The following is a 20996-nucleotide window of genomic DNA, read 5'->3' as shown; positions in this document are numbered from 1 at the left end:
GTACAAACTACATAACATGACGCAATACTTGAGCGACACGATGCAACATCGTTCGGGATTAGTTCGCAATATATGTTGTCTTACCTCTAAAAAAAAAATAATAACATTAAAATATATAATTTAAAAATAAATTTATGGCAAGCCATACATTTCTCATTCTGCATAAACATTTACTAACGTAACCAACATAACTTTTTGTAATTTTGTACTTTACAGTAGAATTTTTGTACAGTAACAGAATTTATGACAGAATCAGATGTGGGTAATTAACATATTGATATCTAATAACAGATATCAGGTCAACTATCTGAATTTCAATAAGATTATCTTTGGGATGAAAAGCAAAAATCATGCACGCTTGTTTCAACAATTGTTATAATATACACTCTCGTTCGTAGTTTTTATTGTTTTCATTTTGAATCTTCATTACATCGAGCGTATAGCATATTTTGTCAATTAAGAGATTGTATTATTTTGCTAAAATTGTTATAGCATCGTTGTACAAAATATACAGTAAAAATGACACAAAATGACAAGTGTTAAAATTTCAGCATTTATCATTCCTGTGAGATCTTATGACACAATAGGTATAATGTCATTTTAAACATAACACCAACTCTTATAATGTAAAATAATTGGATGACATAATGTATTTTTGACATAATACATACTGATGTTTTTCAGCATGATATGCATAATTAATCCTTTGATAATTAAATTTATACAACATTATTATACTTCTGTTATTGTTGTTTTTTTCACTGACATTTATGATAAATTCATATTTAATATGTCAAAAAAAAGCAATCAAGACCAAATGGCGTAGTAATTAGCGCGTAATGATGATGTAAAAATATATTTATTTCTTGATTACATTCATTAGACGATTCGATTAGATGTAATTAGGAAGTAAATATATTTTCACATCATTATATTATTGCGCCGTTTATTTTCAATTGCCCTTCTTGAGATATTATTTCTTTGTATTAATCTCGAGAATCTTATTAATTGTACTTAATGTTTTATCCTGAAAATTTTCTTTCATTTTTTAACATCAAATAATACTATCAAAATTGATATTATTTATTGACTGATTAAATAATGAAAATAATATTTCTTGACTTTCTCTATTCATATTCATATTTATATTCATATTCTTATACATGTATATACATATACATACATATACATATATTGTTAACGAAGGGATTTATTATTGGAACAATATTTTATATATATATATACATAGTTTTAAAATTTGCCTCGAAAATTGACTCCGTGACTCCGATACGATTTTCCTCCTGTATGTTTTCCTCGCAAAATGTGACTTTTACCCTTTAAAACTTTTCCTTTTCCATGCCAATCAGATCCTTTTTGGAATGTATGGCCGGTCATTAGTTCCTCATCTTCAGATTCTTCTAATTCCATTGGGCTTTCGCCACGACTATGTTCGCTTCTTCTGTCATGATAATCGTCACGCTCCATAGAACGTCTATGATATTCCGGTGAATATTTCTCGCGACTATAGTGATCACGCACACTAGAATGAGTGGAAAAATCATCTCTACTTCTAACAGGAGAATTCAGTCTTACGTTTCTAGATTCATGATCCATAGAATCTAAATGCTCGCGATCCTCGGATCTTCTAGAAGGAGACTGCTTGTTCCAAGTACGTCTTTGCGACGAGTTATTTAGACTCCATCTCAGATCCTCTACTTCGCGAAACTTGGATCCATATTCGTATGTATCTCGTGCACTCCAATCAAGACGATCCATTATTGGTCGTTTCTCTTCTTTTATTTGTTGAAGATCGTGTGGATAGACTTGTGACTCGAAATCGGCCGTACTGACATATACTTGCACACTCTTCGTTTCTGTTTCCACATCATCTGTCTGACAGATCTTCTGATGCATTTGAATCGTTGCTTTTGGAACTGGTATTGGCTGTTCCGCGTTGCTTTCTTTCCAAAATATTTTGGTTTTGCTTTTCTGTAGAAGTATCGAATTCGACGTATGGTCCTCGGAATCATCTTTCGTTACGTTTTCTTCACTGCGATCGTAGAAAAATCTACCTTTCATCTTTAAACGCGGATCCTCAATTGGAAGTTGGCACAACGCTTGTTCACAATGTTGCATTATTTCAGGCTTGAATCCTATCAGTGAAAAGAAAACGAAGTCGCGTAAAATAAAAATTCCAAATTACGTATATGCCGTAATGCTTATAAAATATACGTTTTATGGCATGCTTCTTGTAATCTTCACACACTTTGTGAGATAAAAGTGTCTTTAAATAAAAATACACTTTGATTGCATATTGAATAAACATATCACACCATCCATGTAGCGCGATTAATAAATACTTTAGATTCAATTTGAAATTTTAAAAGTTCTTACCTGGATATAACACCGGTATATTAGATGAATCTAAAGGATATGATAAAAAAAGAAAATATAAAAATCATAAATAAGGTAAGCTTATCAGACAAATAATTCAAACATATTTTAATTAAAACAAAGGAGCATACAAGTTACGCAGGATCTAGGCACTGTGAACATTGTAATATATAAAAAAAACCTTGTACTTTTTAATATTATTATTTTTATATATTACAAAGTGTTTTACTCCTTTGTTTTAATTAAAATATAAAAAATTAGTAATGTTCAAATAGGGATTATATCTTTGTGGTCAATCAAGAAAAAGTGAACTGTATCAGTTCTATGCGAATCAATTTTACACGATCAAATACATAGCAAATAAAAACATACTCGCACCTTTGGCCGAAACAGATGCTTCCAATAGACTGGATAAGCTGGTTTTTTCGAAATGCTGCAAGATCAAGTTATAAAAATGATGTTAATTTTTTTTCTACAATCCATAATTAAAATAAATTCTTCGTATAGCGAATTAAAATAAATTAATTTCGACGAAGTGACAAATATTCTTCGTCGAATTTTAAACAAAATCAAATATTTATCACTATTGTATATATTGCAATTACTTTTGGTTTAGAGATGATCGGTGGTTCGGGTGTCTTCATTCGTTCCTGACGCGGAGAATAAGCTTCGTTGTACGATGCTGCTGGTCCACGTTCTGTGTAATTTTGCGATGTGGATGGCGTAGTTGAATGATTCAAAGATTTGTTTGGAGGTTCAAATTGACGGATCGATGATTGTTGGACAAAAGGTACGGTAAACGATGGATTGTACGTTATTTGCGCGTGATCCATCGCTGGAGGAGGTACAGGTTGCGGCGAGGGTAATGGTGCAGAAAGCAATGGTGTACAGATCGCCGGTGGTGGAGGTGCTTGAACAGAAGGGGCATTCGGCTGGTTGTAAAGAATGGGACCAGAAGAATAAGTGGTTGGGGCTGGAGTATGTGGTGGAGGCATGGGTTCAAAATTCATTAGCGGTACAGTCGGCATAGGTTCGAAGTTTATAAACGGCGATCCGCTTGGCATTGGTGCTAGCATAGAAGACGACGAAGGCGGTGCTGGTGGTAGCGAACCTGGTTGATGCACGTACGAAGGTGGTGCGGACGGTGGTGGCGGTGGTCTAGGTTCCGGTTCTTGCTTATACGTGGGTGGATTGAGCAGTGGTGCGATTTCTTCCATCGTCGCGGGTGGCACATATCCTCCGCTGTTTACTCCAGTTGGCAGTCTCGCTTCGTTTCTCAAGGTTCTTGCCAATTCGTTGATGAAGGGTGAACGCTTTCTGCTGCGCTTCTCCAATGATCTGCTACGTGTGCGAGTGCGACTTCGGCGACGGGGGCTGTATCGTCTGCTTACTGGTGAACGGCTCGATCGTCTTCTTAGACGTTCCATGCTGCGGCTCCTTCGATCGTGAGATCGGCTCCTTCGATCGCGAGATCGGCTTCTTCGGCTTAATCAAGATAATCACTACAATATAGTCTAACACATTTGTATATCGTATACAATAAAAATATAAAATTAAAAATAGCCGATTGTGAAAAAATACATTTATCATAAATAATTAATTATAATGTATAATAATTGTATACAAAATGATTTCGACTGTACTACGCAATAGTGTAAAAAAGATATTTTACACTATTTTAACTAAGTTTTTCCTCGTTCCTTAAATGGAAAAGATTAAAAACATTTAAAAATCTCACAAGAATATTAAGAATATTCTTCTCACCGTTCATGCGTCCAATCAGCACGTTTCCTACGAGATCTCTCAGCACTCCATCGTCTATCTACGCTGGATCGTCGTTCCCCACTAAATCGTCTAGGACTTCTTCGTCGATCTGGACTTAATATAGGACTTCTTCGATCAAATCTCGGTGAATTTTTTCGTCTGCCTGGACTATACCCGTAAGGACTTCTTAGGCTTTCCGCACTTGATTTATAAGGACTCCTACGATGATCCGGGCTGAGAGGACTTTTTCGTCGATGGGGACTCAGCCGAAATCGATCGGGAGTTTTACGTCGTAGCGGACTTGATCTGCCATACCGTTCTGATGATTTGCTCCTACGATGCTCCTTCCGTTGTGCTTCGCGCTGCGCTCGTTCTCTATTCTGTTCCTCTGCGATACTCTGGATAGCTTCAACTTCCGTGCCAGGTGGAACTACATTATCTGAGTCCAATAAATGTTTGATCGCCTTTTCCTTTTCGGCAAGAAGCTTGCTTTCGGTGTCTCTCTTCGTTCGGATTTTGTCCCTTTCAATGTCCTTGGTGCTTTTCAAAGGATCCCGACGGGTCTCTTCACGTTTTTTCTCTTCTTTCTTTGACTTTTTACGTTTATGAGATCCTTTAGACTCGGGATGATGGCGTTCCCTATAATTACTTTTGCCATCATTCATTTGCTATAGAGTACTAACTTTCACATTAAATATATTGTATATATATGTGTATATATATATATATATATATATATATATATTACACACGTAGCATACATATAGCAGAAAATGGAAATTGTTTGATATACAGCTTTAGAACTTATAACTAAATCTAAAATTAAACATTAAACATTAAATCTAACATAATACATTTGCATAATACAAATCAATAATGTAATTAATTCAAGCTAAGAAAAAGTCGTCGCTATTATAATTTTTTTACAATCATTGTATTTGTATATAAGAGCATACAATGGCTTTATTTTTAATCTCAAGTGTGTAGTAACAATATAATGTTATATAAAAGTTATCTACATTAATGACACTACCTAGGATGCTGCTTCTTTTTTTGTCCTATAGATTTTGTTTTGTCTTGCTCGCGATTTTTATCTTCATCACCTTCCCATGCATCTACGACATCCAAACCCGCCATGAAAGCTTCGTCATCGAGGAATTCTTTCAGTTCTTCATCTGGTATCTCCCTGAGGCCCTTGATTGCACGTTGTACATCATCATTTTCAGTACTTTTCAGTAAAGGATCATCTAATATCTCGTGAGGTTGTTTCACATATATCTTGCCAATGGTCTCCATCTTTTCTTCTTTCACTTTTACTTGATGTTGATCTTCCTTGTTGCTTGTGTTATCCATATTGCTCACCGAATAGCAATTACCTCAGTAGTCTGAAGTAATCAAGAATATCATGTATGAATTCTCTATATAAAACTCAATTTTGCTTTTTGTACTTGTATACTATTATACTGTTACTAATTAAATTCTGCGAAAAGTACACAGTATACAGTATAAAAAATTTAAGGCATTTTATACCAATCGTTGCTACAATTTCAATTTCTTATTTTATACTTCCATAAAACTATGCTGGTAAGCTCTATGCTTTGTCTATACCTCAAGCATGTCTGTTAACAAGCAGAGTTTTAGCTTTTCACACGTTTATTGAGATTCACCATAATATTACAATTATCTGGTATTTCGAATCTCATTTACCGAACAATTAGTGAACATGTAAATGTTTACTGAATTAATTTCAAGCCTCCAATGAATATGTTCAACGAATATAGTGCTCCGCTATGGGGAACGAGTTACGGCGATCAATCTTGATCGGAGAAATAACGAGCTTTGCCAATTTGATTAATAAAAATTAAAATATTAGCTTTTACTTGGCTCCCGGTGTAAAATTACCGCGAGCAAAAGTGCCCTGGCGCTAGCGGATTTGTATAAATACCGGAAGTTACATGCCGGTAAGCAAACCACCGAGAGAAGTATGATAATAACGTAAGATCTGCAAGATCCTAAGCGTGCGAATAAAATACTTGAATTGCAAAAATAGATGCTTGCTCGATGAGGAAATCCTCTGCTTTTCCTTCTCTATTCGCCATGTTGCTCACTCAGTAAAACTAACCTAATCTTTGACTCAGGAACGAAGACGTATCTAAAACCATATAATTTTATTATACAAAAATTTTTCGTAACCTTGTACAAGATTCGCAGTTTATATCGTTTCCCTGATAACAATGGCGAGCGCACACTGCGATGTATCTCATGTAATCGTAATAATAAATGAAAACATAATGAATAACCTTTCGTCGACCGTTATTGTTTAGAGACCATAGCGGACAGCACTGAGCATTTAACAATCGCGTTTCTATTGTGCATTGTTTCGCCGAATCGAATCGAATGATTTTTCTCCTTTTAAATATGTATAGACTTGTCCCTTGTAGCAATTGCATGCATCACGCCTTCAATACTCGGAATAAAATGCGTAGATAACGAGAAGATCCGAGAGAAAGAGAAAGAGACATGAAAAAGTAGAGACATAGAAAATTCGAAAAGCTACATCTCTATTTTTTATTTCACTCTTTGGACCTTTTTTCTGTACTCAACATCACAGACCTATCTAATTTTGAGTGCAGAAAGTGTAATATACAGATTGTCTCGAAATTTATATATCAAATATAGCAAAAACATTCTCGAAAAGATATAAGTAAAAAATTATTTTTTTTTATTTTAAATAGTTTTTGAGATATAAAGATTTGTAGATGGTCAGTTATAAATTAACATTATCTAAACGCATAATCTGTAACTGATCAGAATTGTACCTATACAGACTTCTAAAGAACATCCAGACGACATTTTAAAAACGTTTCAGTAAATATTTCTGCGATAAAGCTGTATAGGTATTTTAAATAAAAAAAAAAGGCAAATAATTTTTCGCGAGAATTTGTATTCTGTTATATTCTGAGACACAAATTTTAAGACACTGTATATGTACACTTTCTACACTTAAAACTAGATAAGTACATGATTGGAAATAAAAAATATAAAAAAATTCAACTATAGAAAACAAAAATCTTTTCATGTATTTCAAAAATTGAAAATAAAAAAAAACAATTTGACAATTTTTTTTATTTAATCTTTCAATAATTTTTATTTTAAATTTTCAAGAATTTTTTTACCATAATTTTGAGTTATAAATTCGGTCACAATTTTAATTATATACATTCTATATACAGTTATATCGACGATATCACCGAAACAATTTATTCGTTGATTATGCTTAGTATGTATGTAAACAAAGCTAATGGCACACAGAAAAACAATGCATAAGCAATGCTTTAATGTTTTAATAAACTTTAAAAATAAAGTCTCGAAAACATAAGATTATCATTTTAAAATTCTTGATAATTGGTCAATTTATCTGTTGCTTAAATTTTCACAATTTTACAATTTATAGTTTATATCTAAGTTTATATCTAATTTTTTATACACACATTAATATAAACAAAATTAGGCTAGAAATCAAAGTTTATCCAGGAAAGTCGCGATTGTTAATTCATTAAAATCTTTGTAACTAAAAACTAATTTTGTTTCAATATTAAAGAAATTAAAAATAAAAGTTTTTTTATATCTATAAAAATTGATAACCGTGATACATCTTTAACATTGATTGCTCTAATCATCAGATCAAGTCTAATGAGACTTTTGTTGATCTCGACGCGAAAAGATCGAAATAGACATGACATGTATATGTAAATAGACATGTATTTGTAGAAACTTGTATTTATTTCATGTTCGATTATACATACTCTAACTTATACGAACTGATTACGGTTCGCAATATAGATTTAATAAATAATGACTATAATGACTATAAATTGACTAGGCGGTAGTGTGCTATATTGAGAAATATGTATGATATTAAGAAACGTGACGTAAAAGCTATTCTTGATATTCATTTATACATGTTTTTCCAAAGAGAAAATTTATATTTTATACAACCCCGAATTTTTAGAAATAATCAGTTAAATACGATCAAATGTATTACATTGTATTAATGTAACTTTAACAAGGGGGTACGTATGCAATAAAGGGTACGTATGCAAACTACTTATTTTTGGTCCGTATCAGAAAGTAAATAATGTACGATTTAAAATCATCACGACTTTTGATGACATAGCAATTGATCATAGGTCTTTTTGAATTGCAGCATATGTAGCAATGTTTTGTTTATTATCTTCGGTATCCAAGTATTCACAAAGCATTCGAATTGTCGAATAATATGATTCTGACTATTCTCATCGTTCAATATTATAATCACTGCTACAGGATTGTCTGCCTTTTCTAACGTACATATAAAATCTAGCTTAATATTATTTGCCTGGTCGTGTTCATTTAATTGCTCCACTACTTTATCTGACATGATTGCTTCTTTTTCTAGAAGACTTATTTGAAGATCCAAAAGAGTTCTATTGTTCTTTTTTCTATTGTACCAAACACATTTGTTACCCGTACAGTGAAAAGTTACCTTCTGATTATTTCTGGTATGTACATCAGATAATACATCAATTTTCTGCTGTTTTACTTCTTGATCAATTACTTCAACTTGTAATTTGAATATCATTTCGAAAATGTCTCTTATTAAATTAAAAGTGATAAAATACCAATTATCTTTTTTGTACTGTTCCTTATCAACAATATCTGTACGCGTTTCGAAATCTTCTGGTAATCCAGCATGGAGAAAACGACCAGCCTTTATTATATTTCTAAATTTCTTCTTCTTTTTCTTCATATGTATCAATTGAGGGGGTATTGTATCAAAAATCATTCTCAATAGATTATCATAATTATTTACACTGGCTGTTGAACAAATATCAGCGCTAAATTTGCAACAGTGTTGAAATGTTAATAATGCACGGTCTGATGTATTTGCAGCTGTATTCTGATTAAGTTCGATTGGATCCTGTATGCATGCTGGCTTATGAACATCCAATTTCTTGGCATTGCTATCCATGATGTAATTTTTGTACCTGTCCATGTAATTAGGTAATTTATCTGGCTGTGCAAAATCAGCTGTTGAATATGTTTTTCCATCCAATAGACATACCACACATGAATTAAAACTAAATTGACTATAAAAGGACAAGAAATTGTGAAATAATTCTGCAATACTGCTGCTGTTGTTAATAGGTGGTAATATGGTATTTTCGTTAAAGTTTACTTGCCACCCGTACATAATCTCTGGGGTGCAAGTTCTTTGAAGATGTAATAAGGGTGGAAGAAGCCCGACTGATTCTTGTTGGAGGTAAAAGATAATCAGACATACTAATCCATAGCTGGAAATCCTTCCGCTACCCGAAATTCCGAAATGCCTCGCCCAGTACTTGATGAGCAACATTAACGGTCTTAATCGAGGATCGCGTGATGCGCAATAGCGTAAGAAGTTACTCTTATAGATGCCTAAGCCATTTTTGAAAGAAATATCGCAAGAGACATTAGTTGGTATGTAACGAAATTTTATAATAGGCGTTTTTGCTTTAGGGATCGAGACTATGTTGGAAAATACAGATTTCATACTATACATAACTCTTCTCACTTTTTTGAAAATTATTGGTGTCCACACTTGAGTCGGAACATCTGGTTTGTGATAGAATGATGGTAAATCTTAAACAAAAAAGAAACTTACTAAACATGTTATAATAATATTTTTATAATATTAAGTTAATAAAATTAAATACTCTTACCGAGTGCACCGATATACATGTAAATGTCTAAATCACTCTCTTTGAAACTTAATTGTGCCACTGTTGAACCAAATTTGTATGTTCGACATTCCGAGAAAACTGATCTAAATATGTCATCCAGATGAGTGCAAATCACATCATATCTTGTTGCCAATTCATATTCAGTAAGTTGTACTGCATTTAAAAGAGCTGCCAATTGATTGTTAAATGTCACTTCAGTTTCAATAGTATTCTTTATACGATCGTATCTTATCGGATCATCTTCTTCTTCAATTTTATTCTCAGCTTTTTTCGGGCTGGTTTTAGTCCTTTCTTGTGGCACTATGAAACAATAAATAAATAAATAAATAAATATATAACATGATTTGTATACAAAAATAGTTAGGGATGATAATTGTATTGCTATTTTAGGATAATTAAGTGGTATTTACTTTTATCAAAGCCAAAATTTTCTCCATTTCTCTTAAGTCTTCTCAAACATAATTTTTCATTTGCTAGCCAGTGTGATCTGCTCATTAAAATATCAACCGATTTGCTGCAATGCACAATAACAAAACAAATTTTAGACAGTATACAATTATTCATTTACATGCATCTAAACATTAAGATTTTCCATTTTTTCTAAACAGATATTCCTATTTTTTCTAAATATTGATATAATAAACACAACAAAAAATATTTATTTCAAAATTATGGAAGAAAAGAAAAAAAAAGTAGAATGCTTTATTAAATATTTGTACAAATTAAACAGATAAAATTTATTCCTGTATATTTTGTTATAAATATATTAATTACAAATTACCTATCATTATATTCAATCCAAAACGAATTCCGTCCAAAATGTTGTCTTTTAACTGGCCCAAATTGATGCAAGAAATTTACTAAATCCTCTGATGATATAGTTTTGGGTAAAGGCGCAACACAAACTGATTTTCCTGGTAAATAATGCTGATCCACTTTATGCGATATTTGATCTGATTTTGTTTCTTGATGTTTTGAGCTGGTAGCAATTTCTTCTTTCGCAGGTTTGACAGACTCAGCGTATGATTTAGAATTCATTATTCAATTGTTGTGTAAACAATCACTGATAATTATTGCTTTGACTTAATTGTATCTCTGTTTCTAAAGAATATTAGTCTCTTAATAGTAATATATCAAAAAATAAGAGAAAATAGTTATTTTTAATAAAAATTCAATGTTTGACCATCTTTAGTAAGCACTTTCAAAAAATATTTCGTTTCGATAAATCCTTTCGAATTTCCAGCGCAAAGAATAACGCCATTTTCAGATTCAAGAAATATTAAACCATCTTCCTTTGCTTTTCCAAAATTAATATAAATGAAAAGTTCTGCACTTCGACGTAGACCGTTGATAAAATTTAATCCTTTTGCAAAGTGAATATGATTTCTTTTCATACAAGATAAACCTTCAGTTTTTATCTTTGGCCAATAATTAAAATATGTTCCATGAATTATATCAAATTCAATAAGGTCAAGTATTTTTAAACTCAGATTGTTGATTTTGGGTATAGTATGTCCTTGATTTGCCTTGATTTCTAAAATGCCGTTAATTGTTTCAAGGGTAAATCGTTGTTTATTATTTTTCTCTACTATCCTTTTGATGTCGTCAATGGTACACTGATGTAATGATTTATTCAAGAGCTCATTAACTGTAACAAAACCATTTGGTTTAATATTTAAGCCTTCCTTTACAGCTCCATGACGTAGTAGATATGATAATTTTTTGCTGAGAGCAATATCTCTTTTGCTCTGACTCTAAAAATGATATTAATAACAGTTATTAGAGAATTATACAGTTAAATTAAATCAATTATTAAAATTTCCAAACGAATGTCAGTTCTTCTTCTAATTTCTTTATAAGAATAAATATAAATATTTAATAAATTTAACTTTATAAATTTAAATTTATTAATAAAAAATTAATAAAATATTATTACTAACTTATTAATATATATTATTATCATATATTGTTGTTTATTTCAATGCCAGCTTTTTAAACAAATTATTCTACTCAATCTATGACTTAATCTACAGTTACATTATGAGTGTTAATTTTATTATTAGGTTTATACTAATAAAATTGTTTTGCAATTTTAAAAAAATTAAAATTTAATTCACTCATAATTTTCAAAAATATGTTATATTTTAAAATACATAAATTATAATTATAGGATAGTATTAATACATAAATTATAATTATAAAAACAAGAAAAAGCAGAAAGAGATAAAAGGATATAGAAAATTCAATATTAACATATTGGATGTTTTTTATGGCTGAACTAATAAAAACTTGTATTTAAAATGAAATAGATATATATTTGAAATTTGATGAAATTTTAGTAGAGCACAATGATAAAAAAATAGGCTTATTTTTCTAATACATTAACTTTTCATCCAAATATGCTTAATTGTTTATTATTCATTTACTCCAAACAGAAATAAAGATAACAGAAAGCATTTTCAGCGGTGATAGCCGCCCTTTATAGGAATATAAACAGTATAAAAAACGAAACAACATATGACAAAAAGTGGAACAAACACTAAAGCAATCGTAAAAAAAACCGCATTCCATTAGAAAATATTTGGCAGTTATTTTTTTAACTGCGATCTTATATTATTGCAATGTTAACATAAGCTGTAATTTTTTAAAAGCGCACAATCTTTCTGCAAATTATTACATCACAACTGTCTAACCTTTGAAAACATGAAACTAGCGTAGCTTACGATGTTACTTCCAGAGACCCAACTCAACCAATCTTTTTCCTATAACAGTGCACAGACGCACATTTCAACGTTTACATTTTTGTCACACGAGATTCCACAATTACGATTGACTGTGACAACAATAATCGCATGTTACCTGCTAATACGTCTCAGCTGCGAAACTGATCATGTCCGTGCGCTGTCACGAAAGCGCTGTCTATGTCCTTCTTTTTTTTTTTTTTTTTTTTCCTCCGGTTGGAGGACGTCGGATATTTCCGACTATGTGTCTTCAACCCTAGGGTTATATATGACACAGGTTTATCTGATTCCTTTATAAGTTTCTCTGTATCTTGTATTAAATAATTAAATGATTCTATTTATTTTTTTAAAGAACTTGTAAATACACTTCAACACCACCCAATCCAGCTCTCTTATCGCGTCCATTAGGTTAACCTCTCCCCCTACCCCCATCCCCCTCAGCTCCAAGTCCATCCCCACTCTCTCCTCATCATACTTCACACATCTCCACACCACATGCTCCAAACTCTCGCACTCATTACCGCAATCACATCTAGCGTCCTCTATATACCCTTTCCTGGCTAGTGATTCATTCAGATTGAAGTGATTCGATCTGATTCTATTAATCCATACTATAAAATATCTTTCCTCGTTAGTATTACCAAACCACGGTTTTCTCCTTTTTCTTTTGTAGAAGTTCTCAAAATAAAATTTTCCTTTGTACTCTGCATCTTTTATGACCTTGTTTTGTGTATTATTCCATAATTCCCGTTTAAAGATACTTCTGAAATCACTATATGGGACCTTGATTTCCTCCGAGGGGAGTTCTTGAGAAGCCTCCTTCGCCAGTTTATCTGCCATTTCATTGCCCATGATCCCTTCGTGTGCAGGGACCCATCCTATAATGATCCTGCATTTCTTGCTGTTTATTATCTTCCTATATAAGGATCTGGCTTTTATTATATACATATTTTTGTATATAATATTTTGTACCTGAAGTAAATTGTTCTCTAAAGCCTGTATAGTTGACATTGAATCAGTGAAAATTAAGTAGTTTTGTCTTTCTTCTATTTTTTCCTGATATATAAGTTCTATGGTTTTGACTGCAAAAACTTCTGCTGTGAATGATGAACATTCTTTTGGCAGGCTTATATTGTATGCTGTTTCTTGTTCTTCTATAACTAGTCCCACTCCTGTAGATTTACTCTTTCTCCCCCTGGAACCATCAGTGTACATTACCTTGATAGTACCTCTGATTTTATTGTTTTCTATGACAGTTTCGATCAGCTGTCTGTTTGTATGAATTTTCTTTTTCCATTGTTTCGCTGTGTATTTGTCTGTTTCCAATTCCTCAGTGATTTCCTCGTAATCTGTCTCAAAAATCTCGAATTTTCTACCTTCTCTGCGTGTTTCTTTAATCATTTTATCCTCGACCAGGCATTTCCCAGATAACTTTTGTTCGATGTGGGTCTGATATAGCGTTCATAGTTTTCATTTGCCTCCAGTTGATCTATTCTCAATCTCATCTCTTCATTTCCATATATCATTGTTTTTAAAAGAAAATTCCTCACTAGCATTTCTGCTCTATCCTGTAACAACATAACTTTTGATTCCGCTATAATTACATTATTCAGTGTGCTATTTCTGTAGCCTAATGCTGTCCTGAGACCTGCATATTGAGTCCTTTCCATTACCAGCCTTTGGTTGGCTTCTCTAGGGAAGTAAATAAATAGACCATAGTCCACTACTGACCTTACTATACTCTTATATAACAGCAGTGCCGTGTTGACTTCCATACCTCTTCTTTTTTTATTTAGATATTTCATGAGACCGTTAGCCTTCTTAATCTTACTTCTGACCAGGTCAACCTGATGATGGAAGTTAACCTTGTTATCAAACCATAGTCCAAGAAATCTTGTCCCCACGCTGTTCTGTATGTCCACCTCTCCTAACTTTATCTTCACTTTTTTATCTCGTACTTCCCCTTGTTGAATTCCACCAGAACCGTTTTCCTTGGCTCTAGTTCCAGTCCCAACTTCTCCAGTCTGTTGGCCAGATGGTTGGCCGCCTCTTGGATTGCGAGAGTGTTTGTCTCTCTGTTTGTACTTGTGATGTACATAGCAATATCATCTGCAAATTGAATTGTTCATATTCCCCTTCCTAGCTCCTCAGTAATATTTCTCGTATATATTGAGTACAGCAGTGGGCTCAGCACTGCCCTCTGCGGTAGACCTTTATAAACCCTTCTATCCACAGTTTCTTCTCCAGATACAATAAACTGGGTATACCTGACCCTACTCCACGCGTACACAAATCTTACTATGTCACTGAGGCATCCTATCTCTTCCAACTTCTCAATGAGTATGTTTAAATCTACGTTATCGTAGGCCGCGGTTACGTCTACAAATAGCGCTGTGGTGTATTCCCCTCTGAAAAATCCATTCCTGATGTCAGTGGTGATTTGCGTCAAATTGTCAGCACAAGACCTTCCTCTTCTGAATCCATTTTGATCCCTGTTTATTAAATTATTCTTTTCTGCCCACCATACCAGCCTTTCGTTTACCATTCTCTCCATTACTTTACCTATACAAGACGCAAGAGCTATCGGTCTGACCTTCTCCTGCCCTGGCTTGTCGATGAAAATCACCTGATATTCCTGCCAGCTCTTTGGCAGCAAATTCCTCTTCCATATATCGTTAAGTACCACTAGCATTTCATGTTGCATTCTATGTGGCAACAACTTGATCATGTCATACTCGATACCGTCCCTTCCAGATGCTGTATTCTTTCTTATCATTCTTAATGCTCTTTCCCATTCCGCTGCTGTAAAATTGTCCTTCCATCTCAATCTCTCCTCCCGTTTTTTTCTAATTTCCATCGGTGGATTTTCCACAGACGGGGGAGCTAGTTTTTCTATCATTTCTTTTATACTTTCCTCTCTGTTCCTGCTCTTCCATTCTATCTTCGCTTTGCAATTCCTGAATATCCTCATCGTATTCCATACATAATTCATACTTATGTTCTTGTTAATAGATTTGCAGAATGATTCAAAGTTCTGTCTTTTTTAATTTGATCACTTTTCTCGCTATGGCTCTGCACCTCTTGTATTCTATATGCATGCATTGTTCCTTTTCTAACAAATTTCTTTTGTGCTTTTTCCTATTTCTAATCACTTCTTCGCATTCTTCGTCCCACCATTTAACTGGGATTGATCTTTTATTATTTATCTTATTATTTTCATTTTCTTTCTTGTTACCTCTTCTCCTCGGGGTGATCTCTTCTATGGCCATTTTCATACTTTCACATAGCAGATTATATCTTATCCGTGTGTCCTTATCTCCTGAATCCAAATTTAATGCTTTCCTTGTTTTTTCCCAGATTTCGGTAACCTTTCTACTATACTCATCCCATTTTGTCTTACTAGATGAGATTCTATTCGTCTTTTTAATGTAGTTAGTGATCTCATAGTCCATTTCCATTATAATTGGGTAGTGATCCGAGCCCCAGGAGTCCTGTAACTGATATGTCCTTATATTATCCAGATCCTCGATTGGTCCTAGTATTAAATCTAAATTGTTAGACGTTTGGTCTACCATACCCATTCTGGATTTTGTATCTTCATTATAACATACCAAATCCCTCTCACACATTATCTCACACATGTTTTCACCATTTCTATCTGTATCTCCGCAGTTCCAGATAGTATTATGTGCGTTGAAGTCTCCGACATAATATGTTTTGTATGTATTTTCGTTGTTTGTGAGTATCTTTCGCCATGTGGATTTGCTCAACCTAATACCTGGTCTCCTGTATACCGCGACTATGTTGACTTTTTCTGAAAAATTCTTTATCGTAATGCCCAACCTTTCCACCGATTCATGTGTATCCTTCTGGCACTTTAAAATATCGAATTCTAGTCTATTGTGTATCACCATAGCTATTCCTCCTTTACTGTCTAAATTATCTGTTCGATATGTTTTGTAGCCTGTAAAATAAATTGGAGCGTTTTTTGGTTGTTTAGTTTCCGTTATAACCGCTATATCATAATTTCCTATTCTCATGGCCAATTCTTCTTTTTTATTTCTGATCCCTCTACAATTCCATACTAATATTGTGACTGGGGCCATTATGTATGAGTATGATAAAATAGCAACTTAATTATTTTGTAAAAGAAAAATTACTCTAAATAAAAATTTTCGTAGTGACCTTTCTTATAAAACAACGATAATAAAATGTAAAACAAATAAAATAAAATTAAAATGTAACTAAAATAAAATAATCTGAAAGTATAAAAGTTTAAAAAATAAAAACAAAAACAATAGCAGTTGAGTATTAAATTCTGCAGTGCTTACTGAGAATGTCAGTCTTATGGATTGACTATAATTCTAATTGTACTATGAAACGTAACGATTATGAACTACTATTACTAATCTTATTGTCTAATAATCTTTAAAATTTATCTGTTGTATTTTGTAGAAGATCTAAGTTTTCTAATTTTGTTATAAACTATATAAAAACAATAAACGATTCTTAGTTTAACTCTTAGATTCTAATGCTATGATATGTCTTTTGAACTATTCATTGTCCTTCCAAAAATCCTGTCTCATTTTTTCTACTATCCTGTTTTCTCTGTATTTTCTTTCTTCTCTGTATATCCTGTTTCTATCTCGTATAATATTCTTCTGGTGTTGTTCCTTATCTTGCTCTCCGTTCGTCTGGTCTCCTTCCCAACTCTTGTCTCGTTTAAGCTCATCAAGTGCCTGTTCCAAAAGGGATTTCAAATCCCAATCCTTATCCACTGCCACCAACAGTCTGGCTATGAATTCCTTTCTTTTTTCATTTTCTGTAATCAATGTCTTCCCTATTGAGTAGCCCTCCTGTTCGTTGCTAGGGAAGTTTGTCGAATTTCCTTCCTTCTTATGTGTTAAGGCAATTCCTCTCTTTTCCTTTGTAATTTCCCCCTCTCTCGTGTCGAACTGTGCATAGTAATTGGTCCTCATAGCAGGTACCTTTGTCCTTCTTCTCCCGTCCTCCCTCTTCTTTTCCCGTCTTAAGAATCCGGAATTGTTAGGTATTGTAGGTCATCGCTGCTTGTATCATCTGCACCTCCCGTTTCCCCTTCCATTCCTTTTCCTTTTCTGTTGTTTTCTTTACCTATCACTTTATCTCTATACAGAGGTTTCTGCCTCTGATTCGCCCTCTGTCCTGGTCTGTTAAGAAGTGGCCAATTATTTGGTTTTTCATACCTGTCATAGACCTCTGTTGGACCTTCCTCGCTACCTTCCAGGATTTCGATGGCTTCTTTATACGAAGCATTATTATATGCCATCACTTTTTTAATCCTTTGGTTTCTTTCATAAACATCGCATTTCCTGTCTGTAGATTTATGTCCCTCTCCACAATTGCGACACTTTGTTGGTTTGTCGCAATGGCCGTGTGCTTTTACACCGCAGTTGATGCAACATTCTTCGCTCTTGCAATGTATTTTTCTGTGACCGTATCTGAAGCACTTATAACATTGCATTACTGGGGCCACATATGGTCTTACTCTTAGTATGGCTAAATCGTTGAAGAAACTTATCTTGTTCCTGGGCTGGTTTCCCTTAAAAGTAATTATCACCGAATCAACCGGCTCGAATTCTACCTTATTCTCCTCCTTGTTCCATCTTCTTCTCATCATTCTTTCTATTCTTACGACATCCTCTGGTTTTGTAAGTAAATCGTAGAAGTCCATGATTGAGTCCAGGTATAACGGTACAACACCTTTGAAGCACGTGTCCCGGTCTTCTATTCCCGCTCTGTATCCGTCTTTTTCTTTGTCTTCTTAATAGCACTGTTCGCGTCTATTGGATTTAAAAAAAAACAATGTAACCATCTTAAATCCGTTCATCATTATACGTTTAGGGTATATTCTTTTATCTTTTAGCATGTGCATAATCTTAAAATAGTTGCTACCTTTTTTGGCTGTGCCTGCTCTTTTCGTTATCCTAAGTGTGACTTTGTAGTTACTTCCGAAATTTTCTTCGAATTCCAGTCTCCTACTAACCTTAGACACATCAATCTCATTAATGTGCTTAAGCACACCATCCTCCCTCACGTATGCTTCCCTCTTCCTTTGCTCATTACTCGTTGTCATATTGTTCATATTATTTGTCTGTTGTATTTCGCTACTACTTACTGACTGCGAGCCTTTGTTACAGCCCGCCGTTGGTAACGTGTCTCCTTCCCCCTCCGTTTCCATTTCTTCTTCCGATTGGTCCTCTCCTATATCACGTGTCTTCGAGCCATTCGGGTTGTTAGTTTCTCCCGCGCACTTCTCAGTCTGTGAAAATTGTTTTCTTGCCTTCTTCTTTTTTCTTTCTACAGTTTTCCATTCTTCGTTCTCATTCTCAGTGTTCGTCGCATCTATCATCAATTGGTCCAACGTGTCTTCCGTCGCTGGCCTTTTTCCTTTGTTACTTTCTTCATTCATTTCCACGTTTAATCTTGCTTCGAGCCTCCTTATTGTCCTCTTTAGTGTCTCATTCTCTCTCAGTGTCAAGCTTATACTTTCCCTTCTCTCCTCTCGCCGCCCCTCTCCCGGGGGCTCCTCGCAATCCTTTATTTCTTCTATATTGCCCTATTGATGTTCCCGTTCCTTAATATATCCTACTATTGCACATCAATCTATACCTATTAAGCTCTGAAAAGAGCTGATTTACCTATTCCGAGGGTTTTCTAACACTAAAAAACCGCCAGATACCACTCGAACACGTCCGCACCACTCCTCCTTCTTTTTTTCTTCTATTTGCGAGTTCCTGGCGCCCCTATTTTTGACGCGTCAGAAAACACAATTGTCCGATATTGTAATTTCTGACAAATCTTTTATAATACGGTTTCAACTATTTCGCATATTAGAGAATGTGCCGAATACAAAGCTGATTCTTGATCCGGGAATTGATCTTTCGCAAACGCGAAACGAGCATACACATATCTTGTTAGTGCGTAAGCCACAAGCTATAAAAATTGACCAATCACAGTCGAAGATTCTTCAAGAGTTAGTAGGCTTGTTTTTAATGAGTTTCGGAAAGCAACAACATGTGGTTGGACTGTAGATTTAGGATACGATCAATTACTACATTTACACGGCGACGTTAAACCGATTTAGTAACAACCGCAGTTAATGATTTCCTGCATTTAATTGGAGCACATTTTTAGATTTAAAAGAATACACCAATCGAACGCAAGATTTCACTAACTACGGTTGTTATTACCAGTTTAACGTCGTCGTGTAAACGTAGTAAATGTAACACTACAAATGCTTCGAAGCGTTTGATTGTCCAATCAAAACAAAGAATTTTACTAATGCAAAAAATGCTTCAAAGCATTTGTAGTAAAGCCAGCCGCACACGCATGCTTTTTTTCCTGCTGGTTTGCTAGCTAAATTTGCGTATTTGCTGAGCTCTTGTCTTCGATTGGTATATTTTTTTAGATCTAAAAAACACGCGAATCCAGCTAGCAAACCAGCAAAAAAAAAGCATTGTGTGTCACTGACTTAAGTCCTTGACCATACCCTTAGACAATGGTCTAATTTACACCGAAGTCTTCAATTCGATTTTATTTTGGTATGGATCAAATTTAATATGCTGTTTCCATCGGAAGTAAAGATTTATGGATCGAAGTAGGATTGAAATGAGCAATTTGTCGCGTTTCCATCGATTCAAATCTATGTCATATTAGGAGCGAATTAAGATAGTGGTAGAAACTAGACCAATAATTCCTTAATATGACGATTGTCGAAATTTTACAAAATTACATTTGTAAATTAGAAAAAAATTTTTTAATGTCTAATTTTTTTAAGACAGATATTTAGTGTAATTATTTAAAAAAATTTTTCCTTTTTAGAAAATATTACACACGTAGGATAAAAACTAAAATAAAAGATTAAAATGGAAAAAATATAACATAATTTTAAATTCAATTGTTTCATTTGAAAAATTAGATCGCAACAATTGACTTTTGTTTTCTCTTTTGCTTGTAGATTACTGTAATTAAAAACATTTAATTATAATAATGTATCTTAAATTTAAAATATTTTTATATAGGAAATTTCTTATCTAAATTATCGAAATATTTCATTTACAATATAACTTACTAACAACTTAATTACTATAACAAATAATTATATTTTTGTAATATCGAGTGATTTTTTTATATTTGCATCTTGATGGCAAAGATTAAATATATTAAAAGAAAGAATATTGAAGATTTTTTTGTATCTCATTCAGTGTGTAAAATTTTAATGATTTATAGAATGAAACATGAATTTCATATCTTAAAATTCAATTTGAATAAAAAAAAAATATCGATATAATAA

At 33.4% G+C, this 20996-nt stretch overlaps 5 protein-coding genes across 13 annotated transcripts; all 5 read right to left on the bottom strand.

The window, feature by feature from the left end:
* Positions 1-370: 370 nt before the first annotated feature.
* Positions 371-6692, bottom strand: LOC105424007 (uncharacterized). 9 transcript variants are annotated; one of them, XM_089077372.1, is made up of 8 exons: positions 6459-6691; positions 6192-6310; positions 5192-5543; positions 4159-4806; positions 3000-3879; positions 2773-2827; positions 2395-2424; positions 371-2153 (listed from the first exon to the last, which is right to left on the bottom strand). In XM_089077372.1, exons 3-8 carry the CDS (start codon positions 5509-5511, stop codon positions 1252-1254), a joined length of 2835 nt encoding a protein of 944 aa, XP_088933498.1. In that variant the 5' UTR covers positions 5512-5543; positions 6192-6310; positions 6459-6691; the 3' UTR covers positions 371-1251. The 9 variants fall into 9 exon arrangements, with proteins under 9 accessions (XP_088933498.1, XP_088933499.1, XP_088933497.1 ...); XM_089077373.1 differs by having other exon boundaries at positions 6281-6310; XM_089077371.1 differs by having other exon boundaries at positions 6192-6691.
* Positions 6693-7922: 1230 nt separating this feature from the next.
* Positions 7923-10958, bottom strand: LOC105424006 (poly(A) RNA polymerase, mitochondrial-like). Its single transcript, XM_011634030.2, has 4 exons — positions 10702-10958; positions 10331-10434; positions 9900-10220; positions 7923-9819 (listed from the first exon to the last, which is right to left on the bottom strand). Exons 1-4 carry the CDS (start codon positions 10956-10958, stop codon positions 8315-8317), a joined length of 2187 nt encoding a protein of 728 aa, XP_011632332.2. The 3' UTR covers positions 7923-8314.
* A 122-nt stretch (positions 10959-11080) lies between these two features.
* On the bottom strand, positions 11081-12923 carry LOC105424005 (tRNA 2'-phosphotransferase 1). The gene is made up of 3 exons (XM_011634029.2): positions 12780-12923; positions 12614-12682; positions 11081-11674 (listed from the first exon to the last, which is right to left on the bottom strand). Exons 2-3 carry the CDS (start codon positions 12623-12625, stop codon positions 11081-11083), a joined length of 606 nt encoding a protein of 201 aa, XP_011632331.1. The 5' UTR covers positions 12626-12682; positions 12780-12923.
* LOC148936602 (uncharacterized) lies at positions 12848-14062 on the bottom strand. The gene has a single exon (XM_089077389.1). The coding sequence runs from the start codon at positions 14060-14062 to the stop codon at positions 12986-12988; it is 1077 nt and encodes a 358-aa protein (XP_088933515.1). The 3' UTR covers positions 12848-12985.
* Positions 14063-17677: 3615 nt separating this feature from the next.
* Positions 17678-18739, bottom strand: LOC105424010 (uncharacterized). Its single transcript, XM_011634033.3, has 2 exons — positions 18596-18739; positions 17678-18483 (listed from the first exon to the last, which is right to left on the bottom strand). Exon 2 carries the CDS (start codon positions 18372-18374, stop codon positions 17691-17693), a length of 684 nt encoding a protein of 227 aa, XP_011632335.2. The 5' UTR covers positions 18375-18483; positions 18596-18739; the 3' UTR covers positions 17678-17690.
* Positions 18740-20996: the final 2257 nt, after the last annotated feature.

Source organism: Pogonomyrmex barbatus, unplaced genomic scaffold, assembly GCF_055798465.1.
Source record: "Pogonomyrmex barbatus isolate J1 unplaced genomic scaffold, ASM5579846v1 scaffold2, whole genome shotgun sequence".
NCBI lineage: Eukaryota > Metazoa > Arthropoda > Insecta > Hymenoptera > Formicidae > Pogonomyrmex > Pogonomyrmex barbatus.
The sequence above is the reverse complement of the archived record's forward strand: the minus strand, read 5'-3'. Positions and strand labels throughout refer to the sequence as shown.

Excerpts from the sequence above, each read along its gene's own strand:
- LOC105424007 (XM_089077367.1), bottom strand. The coding sequence starts at position 5,511 with ATGGATAACACAAGCAACAAGGAAGATCAACATCAAGTAAAAGTGAAA. Across the intron at positions 3,880-4,158 it reads GCTGATTGGACGCATGAACG|CCGAAGAAGCCGATCTCGCG; the intron begins GTGAGAAGAATA and ends ATCTTGATTAAG. Across the intron at positions 2,828-2,999 it reads CGATCATCTCTAAACCAAAA|CATTTCGAAAAAACCAGCTT; the intron begins GTAATTGCAATA and ends TTGATCTTGCAG.
- LOC105424006 (XM_011634030.2), bottom strand. The coding sequence starts at position 10,958 with ATGAATTCTAAATCATACGCTGAGTCTGTCAAACCTGCGAAAGAAGAA. Across the intron at positions 10,435-10,701 it reads TGGATTGAATATAATGATAG|CAAATCGGTTGATATTTTAA; the intron begins GTAATTTGTAAT and ends TGTGCATTGCAG. Across the intron at positions 10,221-10,330 it reads AAATTTTGGCTTTGATAAAA|TGCCACAAGAAAGGACTAAA; the intron begins GTAAATACCACT and ends ATTGTTTCATAG.
- LOC148936602 (XM_089077389.1), bottom strand. The coding sequence starts at position 14,062 with ATGATTAAAGAAACACGCAGAGAAGGTAGAAAATTCGAGATTTTTGAG.
- LOC105424010 (XM_011634033.3), bottom strand. The coding sequence starts at position 18,374 with ATGGACTTCTACGATTTACTTACAAAACCAGAGGATGTCGTAAGAATA.